Raw genomic sequence first — 15,552 nt, 5'->3', positions numbered from 1 at the left:
TAACTATGTAACATAATTTGAATTTATCTGTAAATTGATTTGAAATGCTTAAAGATCAGAGCGAATCTAGTGGTGACACCTAATTACATTCAACCAAAATTTGCTTCACAAGTTCTAACATCTACTATAGATATTGCTATGAAGTTTTCTTTATAGAAATTAAAATGCGCGCAGAAACTGTTGGGCATCAAATGCGGCATTAACTATATATGGTCGATCAATTTTGCTTTTATAAAATCAATATTTAAGATTTCATATCTGGAAAATTAACTGTTGTTGTGGTGCATGAGTACAGAATAAGAAACTTGATTGCTAAGATAAATACTACGAAATTTAGGAAAGGAAATTGGCAAGATAAAGTTTATTGCTTAATTGCCACTAAATCTCTTTATCAGTGCTAAAACGCTAACCTCTAAGGACCCCTAAATGTTATTTAAACTTTTGGATATAATAATAAAAAATTGCTTCTTTCTATGTGCATTTCATGGAAGGCCCCTTTTACATAGTGGTTATGATAGATAACAGGAAGAAGTCCTCTTTGCGAGTTGTTGAATTTTTAGAAGATTATAATCATTGACACTGGCTATTTTGATGTTTTTTACTATGATTTTCTAAACAAATTAAAAGAATTTGTCAAGTCTCAATCATATGGTATATTTCGAATCATTTATATATATGGTGAAACATATGCTAAATTATGTTATAAACATACTATATATGTGAATTATATAAATCATGCTTACATTTAATATTAGATTTTAAAATTACCCTTTAAATTTGAAGATGATTAAATCTACCAAGTGATTCCCTTTAATTTTGATTTAAATAATTTTGTGAAGTTTTAGTTTTTTTATTTAGAGTGTGTGCCAAAAAATAAGACATTTGATATATTTATTAAGTGATGTCGTAATTCTTTATAGCTTTGATTTGATATGTCAGTTGGATATTACAAGTCTAAAGATAACACAAATTAAGGACTTGACCTTAATTCAAAAATTTCCAAGCTCTAACAGCTTGTTGATCTTCTTCTCTTTATTTCTGGTACTAAAATAGTAGTTTAGAGCTACTAAAATATGTTCAAACCTCAAATTAGATCTCTGTCCATGCACAAAACACCCTAGACTGACCTCTAGTATGGTACCAAGTCCAAACTCAGCAGCCAAGCACTAAGAAAAGACCACTGATATAGTGGAATGCACTAAAAACATCAAATTTGACATCTGCTGATAAATCAGCAAGTCTGGACTGATACAGGGATCAAACTACAAAAGTGATTATACTAGCATGTAGAGAATTGAAAAATACACAAATTTAACACAAATTTCAATTTATTTGGATTTTTCTATAATTAGTTATGAATTTCCAAAATTCAGCTTTTGAAAAAACTTTAAACAGCCATAACTTTGGTTAGGAAAGTCAGATTTACGCGTACGACCACTTTTCGAAAAGGGAGGGATGATACGGATCCGAATATCGCCCAGGGGTCGACTCTGGGCATTTAAAATATTGGAATTTCGAAAAAACATCGTTTAGTGTCTCAAAAATTCAGTTTAAAATAAGCTTATTAGCAAATTATTGGCAAATTTAGTGTAATAATTTATCTAAACATAAATTATTGGCAAATTATTTTTTATCAATTTTTTCCTATTTTTTTTAGTGTAAAATAAGCTTATGGCCAAAATGTCCGATTTTCCTATCTGAATCAGCCGATACCGGCCGATAAACCGATTCCGTATCGGTATTGGCCAGGACAGATTCCGATCCCGATAGCGATATTTGTTACTTTGCTTACAATGGCACCATATCATGACGGATATCTATGGAGAAAATACGGGGAGAAAATGATTATTAACAGCAGATTTCGAAAGGTAATTAATTAATTTAATTAAGTAATTAACTATATGATTACAGCAAGACTATATGATTTCTAATAAAATCGGTGAGAAAATCCCACTTTTTCAAAAAAAAAAATGTCAATGGAAACATATGTTGTGGTTTAATGGTTCCATATCAATGAATTAGGAGTATAATTTCATAGCTGATTTAGATAAAGAGGGGGTTGAGCTGATTTTTGATATTTCACAAACTCCATCTTATATTTTTTTTTTCTGTATTTAAATTAAAATTCAATATTTTGTAGGGATGTCCTTGAAAATACTTCACTAGTGTAATTTTATTTACTTTATTCTTACTTCTAAAATACGATGCAGCTGGATATCATGTAATAAAATTCATACCATCTTAGATAGAAATATTTTATTGCTAAAATTGCATAAATATCTTTCTAGTTAGTACCATGGAATTGGCTGTTGTATTTGTGAATTGCAAATAAAGAATTCTATTATTGCCAATCATAGAAAGATTAGAACATGGATATAATATATAAAGATGAACTAGCTATCTCCCACTTCATTTCTCTCATTTATCCTCCGGTCAATAATTAAGAGGGGGAAAGGAGGCACAACTTCCAACACTTGCATCATTATAGGCTATTAAGTGGGGATAAATGTATTTTGATACGAAAAACATAAATAGACATGGCTATTATATACATGTTCTGTAGCCATGTTCATTTTATGCATTCAAACAAACAAAATAAATAAACTAACTGACAATGTAATAATTATTCTTGCTTTGTCTTTTCGTTTTACTCCTCATCTTGCCTAGCTTCATTATCTTCGTCACCTGGAATTCATGTAAATAAAGTGATATGCATGAGGGCTCGAACAAATTCCCTGTGCGAGTTTTTAGTTCCGGCCGGAATCTTCGTGATATTATCCTTAGATATCAAATGAGTTTTTCTCATCGAAGCATCTCTAGTTTCGTTATTTACAAAAAAACCTACATTTTTACTTTCCACTTTACATTTCTTTTTCATCTACTGACGATTACAATCCCAACAACAAACCTCAAGCAAATTTGGCTGGGATGTCGTCCTAATAGCGAAAACCTAAAGCATCTTAAAATTAAGTTCTTTCAAGGAAAAATTTGAGAACAATTAATAGAAATAAAACATAAGGTAGCTTGGCTAATATCAAAATGTTTACACCACAGCTCCCATGCAACCAAGTCGTTTTCAGGTTTTTAAAGACCAAATGATTGATTAAACCATTACATGTGATCTCTATATTAAAATGTGCTTGGAGACCCAATTTTACATTTTTTGGAAATTTTTTTACTATTTATTAAGCCACATTGAAAATCACTGATCCAATAGTGACTTAACCAAACAGTAAAACCAGAAGCCACCATTGGATCAGCGATTTTCAATGTGGCTTAATAAATAGTAAAACAATTTCCAAAAAATGTAAAATTGGGTCTCCGAGCACATTTTAATATAGAGATCACATCTAATGGTTTGAATCAATCATTTGGTCTTTAAAAATCTGAAAACGACTTGATTGCACGGGAGCTGTGGTGCAAACGTTTTGATATTAATATATAACATATGTAACAGATGTTTTTGTTTTTGTTTTCTTTTATTTGCGTGAGAATCAATCAAGCTAACTGGTTAGTTTTTAACGTTTCTATAATATTATATTAATGAATTATTTGAGTGTTCTTTTGTCGACTGATTTAATTTTTTACAAACTTTTTTCTATTATTTTAATACAAAACAATATTTTTAAAAAAAATGTGAATTTTCCGAATCGATATGTTCAATGCCTACTGATTCACCCGATTCCATGGTCAACCTACCAATTTCCCTTCTGATTCTGATTTTCGATACAATAGTTTTGATCAATTTTAGTCGATTTAAAAAATAAACAATCCTAAATTAGCCACTAGCCCTTTTGAAAAGGATTTTTGGGTTATGCTGGTACAAAATATCAAAGCCAAGTGCAGACAACAAAAGGTTAATTGGGACTAGACGTTCTGTACCAATATAGGTACCAAGTAAACATTAGAAATTGCTGCAAGATTGAATTGAAATAAGCTAGAAAACACATCATTGCATTTCTTATCGAAATGTCCCAGGGAAGAATATTTTTCACAAACCAGCAAAAAGTATATTCCAGTAGAAAAAAGGCCAAAAAATTGAGATCAACTGGGATCATGATATGCTTGCATTATATGAGATGTAGGAAAAGCTATTGAATCTTTCGGTTCCTGCTTTCATTACATGGGAAAACAAATAACACACAATTCAGAATTTAAAGCATTAAATTAATAGCAAAGCAAAAACTGGAAAAAAAAAAAAAAAAAATCCAGCCAGCAGCAAGAAACTTCTTTGGGCAATATTCAGGGAGTGATTCGTGATTTGCCATTATAGAATATTTACGGGCATACTGGTGCATTAGAATTATCTATCTGAATACTCCATTGTGTGTTTGGATTGTCAGTTGCAAACTTGGTCCATGTAGGAGTGCCATTCTCATATCTACTATGCGTGATGCGATGAAAGGTTTTCACATCCTTATTCTTATTTATGTCGTCAGGATCAATATCAACAACAAAGACATCTCCGTAAGGCCTCACAGAGTGCAAAAAAAGAGGTAACGAAATTGGGTCAGCAGACACTGCAGCTAGATCTGCAGTTACAGCAATGCTCTTCCCATCCGGACTAAACACCGGATGGTTCACATGCCCCGCAAGATTATACCCACTTTTAATCACTCTTACCACCACAGTTGGATCATTAGCATTCACTAGAAAAATTGAAAAGTATCCTGGATCGAGACCATTATCAGACTCTGGTGCATGTTCAGGCTTATCGCGGGTTGACGAGAATACGATCCAGTCATTGTTCGGAGACCATTGGCAATGTGTGTCAGTCCAAGGCCCATTTGTTAGTCTTTTTATCTTGCCCCCAAAGAACTCCCCATTTTCTGCATCCTCCATTATATATAGGTTTTTGTGTTTTTTATTTACCCAATCTCTTGTGGATCGAAAAACAAGTCTTTTTCCTATAACAATTATCAACCGTATGATATAAACATTAGATTCTATATATAGAGACAAAGGCATGAAGTTTGTGATCAATAAGAAACAATTATCAACCTTATGATATAAATATTTGATACTATATATAGAGACTATGGCCTCAAGTTTGTCAATCAGAAAAAAAATGCATAACTAAACATAGTGAACAATATTCTGGAAACGAAATGCTAAATTTACTTAAAAATTATATAATTAATGTGAAAAATTGTTTTTATGCAGGAAGTACTACTGGTACTGAGTCATCATCAATTTAAAATACATCGAACTACTTAAGTCCTCCATCAAATCCAAAACTTCATGTCATCGGGGGGATGAAGGAGGGCGTAGATTTCTTGTTTTAGAATTAGTTAGGAAACATGTTACTTACCCTCTGAATCCGTGGATGGAAAGGCATTATTGAAATTTCCCTTTGTGAGTTGTCTACGTTGCATAAGAGCATCGGACACATTGGGGATTGCGCAGATTTCCATTGGTTCATCAGCTTTGAAAGGTTCTCCCGTGCATACATATAATGTATCCTTTTCTGGATTTTGATTCCAAACTGGCGCGGAGATTTTGTACTTTTTGTCTGCCTACAAAAAAATAAAATTAAAGCCATTATCAGGTCAAATAACAGCAACCAAAAGTTATTCTTATCTGTATATATCTGTACCTTAAAGACAGGGTTCAACCCTTTGCTGTCGGCTAACCAAAGAGTTTTGAACTCATTATCAACATATGCTAGCTTGGAACCATCAGTGGAAATTGTTGGGAACACACCTGACACTCTAAACAGTCCTACATCTTTCACCGGAGATTGGAGCTTGTTGAAATGTTTCGTTATATCGCCTTTTTTCTGCAAAGGTCCAATTTCAAGTTTACAATTTAAATGTGATATATCTACCTGGGGGGAAGGGGGGGGTTTAAAAATAATGATATTCATTAAAAGTGCATGGTCTGGTACCTGGCAACGGCCAATATTGTTGCAACAATGGTAACCTATACGCTTGCCACCATCTATCACAAAGGGGTTGAAATGGTCACATGTCGGTCTGATATTTTTAGTAATCAGTTTAGATTGTCCTGCTGCAGTTGTATCAAAGATCTCAATATGCCGGTACTGTGTTTCTACGCGCTTATCAGTGAACTCTGATTTCATACGAATAGTTGCCACAGCCACTTCGGTTTCATTAATGGCTGCAGGAGTTACTGCATCAAATTCTTTTGGGGTCACAGGGATGGTTTCACCGGTGCTTATGTCAAATCGAAACACACGCCAAGCTGTCGGATCTTTGGGTTTGGAACCATAATATTCCTTTCTGTGGAAGAATAAGATATTCTCACTTCCCCATGTTGGCCATCCACCATTTACTATCAATCTCTGGCGCCCCAAACCCGAATGTGACTTATCTACGTTCATCACATAAATGTCAGTCTGTAGATCCTCAATCTCGCCATCCCACGCCTTGCCTTGAAATGAAGCCACCGCTATCTTCTTTCCAGATGGAGACACAGAGGGACTTAAATCGAATTTCCCTGTTGATGTATAAATGAAGATCAAAGGAAGCGAAAATCAAATTTAATTTGCTATATGTGTCATCATGCTAATGGTTCTGAAAATTAGAATCGGAAGTAGAATCGCTAGAATCAGAAGCATAATTGGAAATCGCTAAAAGATCAAAGGAAGTACATTATGAAACTGAAATTGGATGAATTAGTAGGAATCGGCTGAATCAAATTGGAAATTGGAATTTAAAAAAAGAAAAGAAATTGATTTGTATTAAAAAAAGAAAGTTGTACATAATTTATTTGTCTACACACAATAATCCATTATATATAATGAGGAGGGTTCAAATGCACTCAAATTTTTGTGCACCCAATGCACCCTATTCTTTTTCTCTGTTTTCAAAGTCCGAATAGTCAATCCGAACCGTTAGATGCAATCTATATATTAAGATGTGCTTGGAGACCAAATTTTACATTTTTTGGAATTTTTTTACTATTTATTAAGCCACTTTAAAAATCGCTGATTCAATGGTCCAGAAAATGCAAAATCAGCGATTTTCAAAGTGGCTTAATAAATAGTAAAAAATTTCAAAAATTATAAAATTTGGTCTCCAAGCACATCTTAATATATAGATCGTATCTAACGGTTCAGATTGACTATTCGGACTTTGAAAACGAAGAAAAATAATTTGAAAGATAGAGTGCATTTGAGTGCATTTGAACCCTCCTCATATATAATATAGTACAAAAATAAAAAAAATATATAACTAAACATGTCATGTTATGGATTCTTACTCATAGTAGCAAAACAAACAAATAATGGTTTGTTTTCGTGTAAAAGCATATAAAAAAATAAAGTAATAATTTATTCAAATATGTTAAAAAAGGTTCACTTATATATGTAATCCACTAGTATATTAAAATAAAAGCATACAAAACAGTATGACAGAAATAATTACAAATAGCATTAGAAAAACAGTCTGACAATAAAATATATTATATATTACAATAATTTATAATAATATACATTCTATTTTAAATTTCAAATTTAATTTAGAAAAAAGAAAAGCAAAGTCCACTAGATTATATTATTTTCTACATGGTGTGTTTTAATGGCCACTAATATGATAATTTGATCAGAAAGTTTTCTAATTGACCAGCCATGTTGGAAGCACCTAAACCACAGTAGTTTAAAGATAGACATACGTACAAATTTAAAAATTAATTTTATTCAATTTATCTAGAAACCATCAAACAGATTTCAAAGTGTTGGCCTAATAATATAGTGAAACAAGTCTACGAAACCATTTCCTTTCCGAAACAGTGCGTCTCTTCTTCCCCAAAACACCTGGGACGTTAATTTTCTCCCAAATTAAAAACCTAAGACATTCCCTAGGAAAAAAGTAAAAAAAAAAAAAAAAGAAGACCTAATAAATTCCTTCTACGATCTTCTCATTATTTAACAAAATAGTTGAATTTGATCAAAATAAGCTCCTAATTCAGTTGAACCAGCTGAGTCAAACTGATTCCACCGAAATTCGATGCTCAAATCACCCACATGTGTAAATTGGTTAAACAATGGATCCGGATTGATTCCGGTTGGACTCAGCCGAGTTAACTCAGACTGGACCGATTTTTAAAACCATCTTGATATGTTTATACAAAAATATATAGAAGGATTGGAAAAATAACCTGGTGGAGTGAGGCGCTCAGTTTCCCCTGTTCTAAGATTGGTTTTATGTACAACAGTCCAGGGGCAACGACGGGCTTGTACCGGCTCCTTGGTGGATACATAGATGAGGAAATGATCCATTGTGTGACTGTCAATCACATAACCGCCACCAATGCAGCCACTGTCTTCTAAGCGGACACCATGGAATGAATCGGTGCCGTAGACATCGGCCAAACTGAAGACTTTAGGTTGTTTGCCACGGAGGCAGAGAGATATGTGAAGTGTTTCTAAGTTGTTGTCTCTTTCAGAAACAAAAACAAACCCGGTGAGATGACCGGAATCGATGTCGGCTTCTGTGGCTTCAGAAGCCAATTTCGGACGACTGATAATTGTCTTAAGAGCTGCCGGTGGAATGACTTGGCAGTTGTAGTTGTATGATTTGCCATCGGTCAAGTTGAGCTCATCTTTCTCTAATGATGGTTTAACTGGAAAAGAGAATATGTCTAGAGGCACTGGTGGTCTATAGGTTGTAAAGAAGGCGATACTACCTCTGTTTTCTCCCATATTCTAATAATGGTTCTCTTTTTGTTTGTTTGGTAAGGAAGTGTAAGCAAGCAATATATTCATCCACTAGCTGCTTTATTTATATCAGGCACATGGATTCAGTATATGTGTGTTGCCAATAAGGCAGTTCGATCATAAAATTTGCGTGTGCCAAATCGCGTCGCGTAAGCCAGAGATCAGAGCGCATCCCAAATCGCGTCGCTACTTGTGAGCCACGTGTGCATCGCGTGGCTGAGCGCGTTTTTGTTTCTTCAGTGGACCGCGCAAGAACCGAAAGGCTGGGCACTGGGTTTTGCTTCCCTATCTGTACACCGCGCAAGGTTTAAATTTCTGAGCCGCATTTCTTATTCGGTACACCGCGATTTCCTCTGGCATTTTCTGTGTAGACCGCGCAAGGGAATACATGAGCCAATTTTTTTACTTAGCAATTTAGTCAACTTGACTTTGGGAGTATTTGAAAATTTCAATTATTGTTTAATTGGAATTTTGCAAATTTGGATTTGTGACGTTTCGGTAATTGGAGTAATTTTTTATAATTTGGGGAATTGATTAATTGGGTGTTTGAGAAATTAAATAGATATGTCGGCAAAGTAAAATATTGAGAAGTATTATAGGAAGACGAGTTTTGCATTATGGCAAGTGCGTATGGTGTCAATTTTGTCGAGCCAAGGCGTTAAGGATGTCATTTTTGGTCGAGGAAATTTGATTGATGCGTTGATGGATAGCAAATGAAGAAATATAGATGATAAGACACTCTCCATTATCCAATTATGTTTGAGCAATTCGACATTGCAAGTGGTCCTATCGGAGAAAAAAGGCTGACCAAGATCAGAACCTGTCTTCCATGGAAGATCAGAACACATTGACATTCAAGTACATTTCATCAGAGATTTAGTGGCAGAAGAAGCTCAATATTGATTTAGATATTGATGTTGAGAATTAGCTCAATATTGATTTAGATAGCAGTTTTCTAAGGTGTCAAACTGTTGTTAGTGTTGCAGTATGGTTTAGAAACTCAGCCGAGTCAACTCGGTATCGGTCGAGTTTGATCCGAGTTTCACCTGAGTCTCGCGCCCATGCAAATTTTTTATCAAAACTCGGTTGCACAATGTTTGACTCGGCCGAGTTATCCGATTTTAAAGCCGAATCAAACCCGAGTCAGACTGAGTCAAGCCCGAATCAGGCTGAGTCCTTCAATTATTTTATGTTTTTTTTTTTCTTGTAGTTGTTGATCTATGATTTGAAATCACACAAAAAAATCAAATAATTCAAAAACAATTTGAATTAGAAAAAAATTAACACATACCTTGTCAAAAGAATTTTGCACTAAATTTATGCTACCAACGTAATCTTATTTTGCTATGCATTAAATATAGCTACCTTGCATAGAATGCGTGTTCTATTTGTAATGCTTATATGATATTATATAATTAGTGGATTATTTGAGTATAGTCTTTTATTTACATTGTTTTCTTAAAAATCATTATTTTGACCAATTTTTTTTCTAAATTTTGGTTACAAAACAAGTTTCTTCCAAAAAAATTCGAGATTCTGATCCGATTCTGGCTGATTCTGATTCCATACTCAAGTATCCGATTCGGATTCTGATTTCGAGTTTCAGAACCATGTGTTGCAACATTCTTTCCAGTATGGTTACTATTTTTAGCACAAGTTATGTAGTGCCGATTTTTTTATAAATACCCAAAATAATTAACAAATTACGGAATCTATCCCCTTTTTGGTGAAAATTCGAAAACTAGCCAATCCGGTTAACCAATAACTGGATTGGGCCCTTCTTTCCGGTGGCCCAATTCTCGGGATAATGAAAATAGATCTGGTTATTGGTTAACCGGAAATGTGTTTTTTTTTAATTGAAACAATATCGGTTAATGGTCCACAGGTTTTGGCCTCTCTTTTTTTTTTTTTGAAAACATTTTTTTTTTCTATTAAAATATTAGAAATTTTGAATATATTTCTTTGAAAATAGATGGAATACAATATAATTTGATTTATTAGAAAGACTGCAACAAATAACCCGGATCAATATTTTTCAGGCCGGATTTTTCGCGGTTGTAATAAAAATTAATATATTTCTTTATGTGTTATTGGAAAAAAAAAATGCTTAGATTCTGAGTTATTGATCCCGGTTCAAAAGTCACTTATAGGTAATCTAGAAAATATTGTGATCTTTCTAGTACATTTAATTTATTAAAAGTTGTATATATTTTTGAAAAAAACAAAAACTTTAATTTATTTAATGGTTGTTATTCAAAAAGAATTCTAAAAATAGATACAACTTTTAATAAATTAAATGTACTAGAAAGATCACAATATTTTCTAGATTACCTATAAGTAACTTTTGAACCGGGATGAATAACTCAGAATCTAAGCATCTTTATTTTTTTCCAATAACACAAAGAAATATATTAATTTTTCTTACAGTCGCGAAAAATCCGGCCTAAAAAATATTGATCTGAGTTATTTGTTGCAGTCTTTCTAATAAATTAAATTATATTGTATTTCATCTATTTTCAAATAAATATATTCAACATTTCTAATATTTTTATACAAAAAATAAAAAATTTCTGTTTTAAAAAAAATATATGTTTTAAAAAAAAAAAACCGGTGCACCATTAACCGGCCGTATTGTTTCATTTAAAAAAAAGCACATTTCCGGTTAACCAATAACCGGATCCATTTTCATTATTCCGGGAATTCAGCCACCGGAAAGAATGGCCCAATCCGGTTATTCGTTAACCGGATTGGCTATCGAATTTTCACCAAAAAGGGGATAGATTCCGTAATTTGTTAATTATTTTGAGTATTTATAAAAATTTCGGTATGTAGTGGGTAGTTATTATATTTAGAGAATTGTTGTACTTCAAATTCAAATTCAAATTCTGCAGAAATATGTAATTTTTATTATTGCCATGGATACCCCGAGTCGAATCGGAATAAACCAATTTTCAGAACTATTGCACCCACGATATTAAGCAATTAAATGTACGCAATTAAATCAAATTCAAGTAGCCAGTTATTTAGCAATTATATGTATAATTTTTTTTAACGTTTATTTCGTTAAAAGAGCCGTGCACACATGTTAAACAAATTAACACCGGACTTTTCTTTTTGTCCGAAACTTAATAACCTATTTACGTAAGTATGGACGGATACATTAAGCATAAGTCGAGAACAAAGAAAAGGTGTTCAATATATAAGTAAATTAATCAACAAGAAAATTAAGCATAATTAAAGTAATTATCAACTTGCAAATAAGTAATAGATGGATACATTAGTAGAATATAAAAGAAGTCTTCCTGATCTGTGTATCTCAAGCAAGACATTAAACCCAAACCATCAACATGATCATAAAAACAATGGAAATAACAATGAACCGCTTGGTTGGCCAACGGCAATTTTGAAGTGTTCATTTTCATGGAGCTTGGTTGATAACCTGTTCAACGGCTTCGAGAGCTTTTATGAGATCATCCACATAGCGTTTTAATTTATCTTTATCATTCGACTCCTGGGCTTCCTTTAGTAATTGTTGCATAGCAGGAGTGGAGAATAGCTGAAATTGACTGATGTCTTCACCTCTTGCCGCTTGACGCTGTGTGGCAAGGGAAATCAGCAAGGAATTTGCGAAAGGACGGCCTTCCTTGTCATAGGTTTTTTTTGTTTCCATCAATCTTTTCAACTCGTTCAGCTCATTGCTCAGCGTGGCCTTCAACTGCTCTACATCCTGTTTCTCCAATGTTTCCAGACCCTCGGAAAGATTTTGCTGAGCACTTGCCAGATCATTTTTTTCAGCATTGTCTGTCGCTTCTTTGATCAGCTCAGCAATAAGCAGACGGACCTCTTCAGCTCTCACCTCCGGTGGTGCTAGTAGTTCTTCATCTGTAAACCCTTCCAGGCGGTTTACAGAAACAAATGAAGGAGGTGCCTCTTCCAGTTCTCCACCAAATCTGCATCCGCACAAGTATTACAATTAGATTAATGACAATCATCAGAATGGTGATAGGTTGTACATGTATACATATTTATAAATTGCTCTCAAGAAAATGAGTTTTGATATACTTGTATGAGAAAGAGACTGCAAGAACATCTGTGGCCCCTTCCATATCTGCACGAGGGATATCAATGTCGACTAAAACTGTACGAACCTCTTGGATGTAGAGATCACCAAATGTTATAGTTACAGAACCAGCAGTAGGGTTGGATTGCTTATAACTTCCGGCAGATACCGGCGGCTTTATTTTTGACCCTTCTTGTTCTACGGTCACTGTCAGCTCCTGAGCAACCACACTGAGAAGCCCAGCCAAGCACTGGGAAAAGGCTAAGTTCAAGTTTTCCAGGCGAACTTCTGAGTATGTTCCTCCATTAGGGCTATTTTTGGCGATATCCGTGAGCCGCTATTAAGAACATGCAGAAGTTAATCAGGATGCAGCAAAGACATATATTTGCTAGAAATTGTCAAAAAAAGGGGTTATTTTCAAATCTGAACTGTACCTTTGAATCCTGACCATCACCAAAACCAAATGTGTGCACAGTCACGTTGCATTTAACTTTTGAAGCATCACTGCTCTTATTTTCCTGACCATCTGTCATAAGCATGATGACGCCAACGCGTCCATCTCGAATTGTACGGCCGTTGAGAACATTCAGGCCCATAGTAAGGCCATCGGTGATGTTTGTGGACCCTGTAGCTTTCAAACCTTCGATCAGATTTGCGAGTTCCGTTTGAGATTTTTCAGTCATCTGGGTCAATTTGCATACCCTCGTTGCTTTAGTGGAGTACTTGACAATTGACAAACGATCCAAAGGGGTGAGTTTCTTCATCATAAATTGCAAAGCAAGTTTCATTTTTCCTATCTTATCATCCTCTCCCATGCTGCCACTAACATCTAAGACCGCCACAAGGTCCAACCCCGCTCGACCTTCGCCTTTACCGGTGAGCTGCAGCAACACCTTTTGGTTGATTCCTGCAATTGGTGCGTTCGTGTTGTTTCGAATATCCAGCTGTATTCTTCCAGGAACGATGGGTTTTGGCCCTGCAGTGATAGCAATTAGCAAATTAACACAAAATGCATTTAGTGTAATACAATTTCAGTTATAGTATAATTACGTTATATGATCTTCAGCAAAAGATGGCTAATTGAGATTAATAAAGCTTAAAAATAAAAGATTTCATAAACAAACATTATTGCAACACATGAGACAATACTGGGAGCAAACCTTTAGGAATGACAATCTCCTCATCATCGTTAAAACTCATCTTGACAGATCAATTCTCTGCTAATTAAAACAGAATTTGCTAATCTTCTTAATGGCTAATTAGCAACCTATTGCTTCCAGAGAGGCAGAGACTCATCTCAAATATACATATATATAGACATGTGTTGGGAATTTATTATTATTATTATTAATATCTCAAGCATACCTTATGCAATTAATGTTACTAAAAGTTTGGAAGAAATAGTTTTACTCTTTGACTAATATTATTTGGATATAAAATTGTTTATACATTAGGATATACACACGAACCGGAAATAAAAAAACATTAATTAATTGTACAAGTTGATGATATAGAAATCAAAAACCTCGATCCGCGGTCCCCGGTAGTTGCAAAGGAGTGCTTTATTATTGGAGAATAATTGGGCTGCTCAATCAAATCACCCAGGTCATTTATATATTTGAAGAGTGAATTTTTCATGAACAGGTTTTTGTTTGATCTGAAGAACTTTACTGGAGAAATACTGAAGATATCCAATATTAATATATTTTTGATATTGCAGTACGAATTAGTCGATAATGAAGATAATTTCAATTGAACACAATTATTACAACTTTTTTAAGCTTTTTGTATCAAGATATATGTAAAAAATCAAATCCCAAAGTTCAATAATAAAAAATATGGATATGGATATGCATCTTGAGAAGCACCACAAAGAAACTAGTTCTATCGCTTAATTACATAATATCTATTTTTTAAAGTTAGTGACTTTAAATGCCAACTAACAATTTCATTGATAAAAAAAATGAACTTATCAAATAACTCTAAACCTAAATTCACTCTTTATTCTCACAAAATTCTTCAAACTACTCTAAATAATTCGAATCTCACTTATATACACTCATAATTACTGTCTTACCTTTCCCTATCGCTCTCTACGACCGGATCTACTCATATGCACTCCGATCGAGATGACATAGAGTAATTAGCAAGCTTGTTTCGAAGTAATTTTGCAAGGACGGTAAGTAATAATATATTATTATTATTATTATTATTATTATTATTGACAATGAAATCATCACTTATTGGTTAAGTATCCATTGCCGAAATATAGCCCTCCTCTTGTACTGCACTATCTCTGTCATTCGATCTCTCTTATTCCACCGAGGTTGCTGCAGTCGTATGTTTCTTCACCTCCTCTCATTTCCCTTTCCTTTGCTCCCTCTCAAATTTAACGTTCTGGAGCAAATAACCAAGGTCAGATCACCTGTTATTTATTATTTCAAAATATGATACTATCATTTATTATGTCAATGCCAACTCATTTATTTGTAAGCTTTGAGCAAAATTCAGCATGTGAGTCGGTATCCATCTCCATTATTAAAAAAAAAAGAAGAAGGATTTTCAGGCAATTTTAATACTAGACTTAGCAAGATGTTCAGTAAGTTTGTTAATATTAATAAGCATAATCTCATCGAACATAAATTAGTCTACAGAAAATTTACTTGCTCCAATGGTGGGCAGTTTGCCTTACTACGCAGATTTTTTACTTCTAGTAACAAGGATGAAAGAGATCCTTATTGTACATTGATTTATCAATTTGTGGGTCTACTGTGCATAGTCATTTGTTTAGACTTGATCCTGTGTGGTTATT

The 15,552-nt window shown here is 33.9% G+C and overlaps 2 protein-coding genes and 1 long non-coding RNA gene across 3 annotated transcripts in view; all 3 read right to left on the bottom strand.

The window, feature by feature from the left end:
* LOC144561018 (uncharacterized) overlaps nucleotides 1-14,850 on the bottom strand; it is a 67,984-nt gene extending 53,134 nt beyond the window's left edge. The window contains exon 1 of the long non-coding RNA XR_013513555.1: nucleotides 14,818-14,850. This is a non-coding gene — a long non-coding RNA (uncharacterized LOC144561018). The remainder of the gene's footprint in view (nucleotides 1-14,817) is intronic.
* Nucleotides 4,218-8,721, bottom strand: LOC144560637 (uncharacterized). Its single transcript, XM_078309873.1, has 5 exons — nucleotides 8,122-8,721; nucleotides 5,888-6,459; nucleotides 5,597-5,779; nucleotides 5,312-5,516; nucleotides 4,218-4,907 (listed from the first exon to the last, which is right to left on the bottom strand). The coding sequence occupies exons 1-5, from the start codon at nucleotides 8,663-8,665 to the stop codon at nucleotides 4,279-4,281; spliced, it is 2,133 nt and encodes a 710-aa protein (XP_078165999.1). The 5' UTR covers nucleotides 8,666-8,721; the 3' UTR covers nucleotides 4,218-4,278.
* LOC144560757 (E3 ubiquitin-protein ligase WAV3-like) lies at nucleotides 12,071-14,036 on the bottom strand. Its single transcript, XM_078310004.1, has 4 exons — nucleotides 13,901-14,036; nucleotides 13,175-13,716; nucleotides 12,743-13,077; nucleotides 12,071-12,630 (listed from the first exon to the last, which is right to left on the bottom strand). The coding sequence occupies exons 1-4, from the start codon at nucleotides 13,938-13,940 to the stop codon at nucleotides 12,099-12,101; spliced, it is 1,449 nt and encodes a 482-aa protein (XP_078166130.1). The 5' UTR covers nucleotides 13,941-14,036; the 3' UTR covers nucleotides 12,071-12,098.
* Nucleotides 14,851-15,552: the final 702 nt, after the last annotated feature.

Source organism: Carex rostrata, chromosome 10 (genome assembly GCF_964058835.1).
Source record: "Carex rostrata chromosome 10, lpCarRost1.2, whole genome shotgun sequence".
NCBI lineage: Eukaryota > Viridiplantae > Streptophyta > Magnoliopsida > Poales > Cyperaceae > Carex > Carex rostrata.
Note: the sequence above shows the minus strand (reverse complement) of the source record. Positions and strands in the feature narration are given on the sequence as shown.

Coding starts and splice junctions, on each gene's coding strand:
- LOC144560637 (XM_078309873.1), bottom strand. CDS start 8,665: ATGGGAGAAAACAGAGGTAGTATCGCCTTCTTTACAACCTATAGACCA. Junction 5,780..5,887: donor ACAATATTGGCCGTTGCCAG/GTACCAGACCAT, acceptor GGACCTTTGCAG/AAAAAAGGCGATATAACGAA. Junction 5,517..5,596: donor GGTTGAACCCTGTCTTTAAG/GTACAGATATAT, acceptor ATTTTTTTGTAG/GCAGACAAAAAGTACAAAAT.
- LOC144560757 (XM_078310004.1), bottom strand. CDS start 13,940: ATGAGTTTTAACGATGATGAGGAGATTGTCATTCCTAAAG. Junction 13,717..13,900: donor GGAGATTGTCATTCCTAAAG/GTTTGCTCCCAG, acceptor CTATCACTGCAG/GGCCAAAACCCATCGTTCCT. Junction 12,631..12,742: donor GCAGTCTCTTTCTCATACAA/GTATATCAAAAC, acceptor GTGCGGATGCAG/ATTTGGTGGAGAACTGGAAG.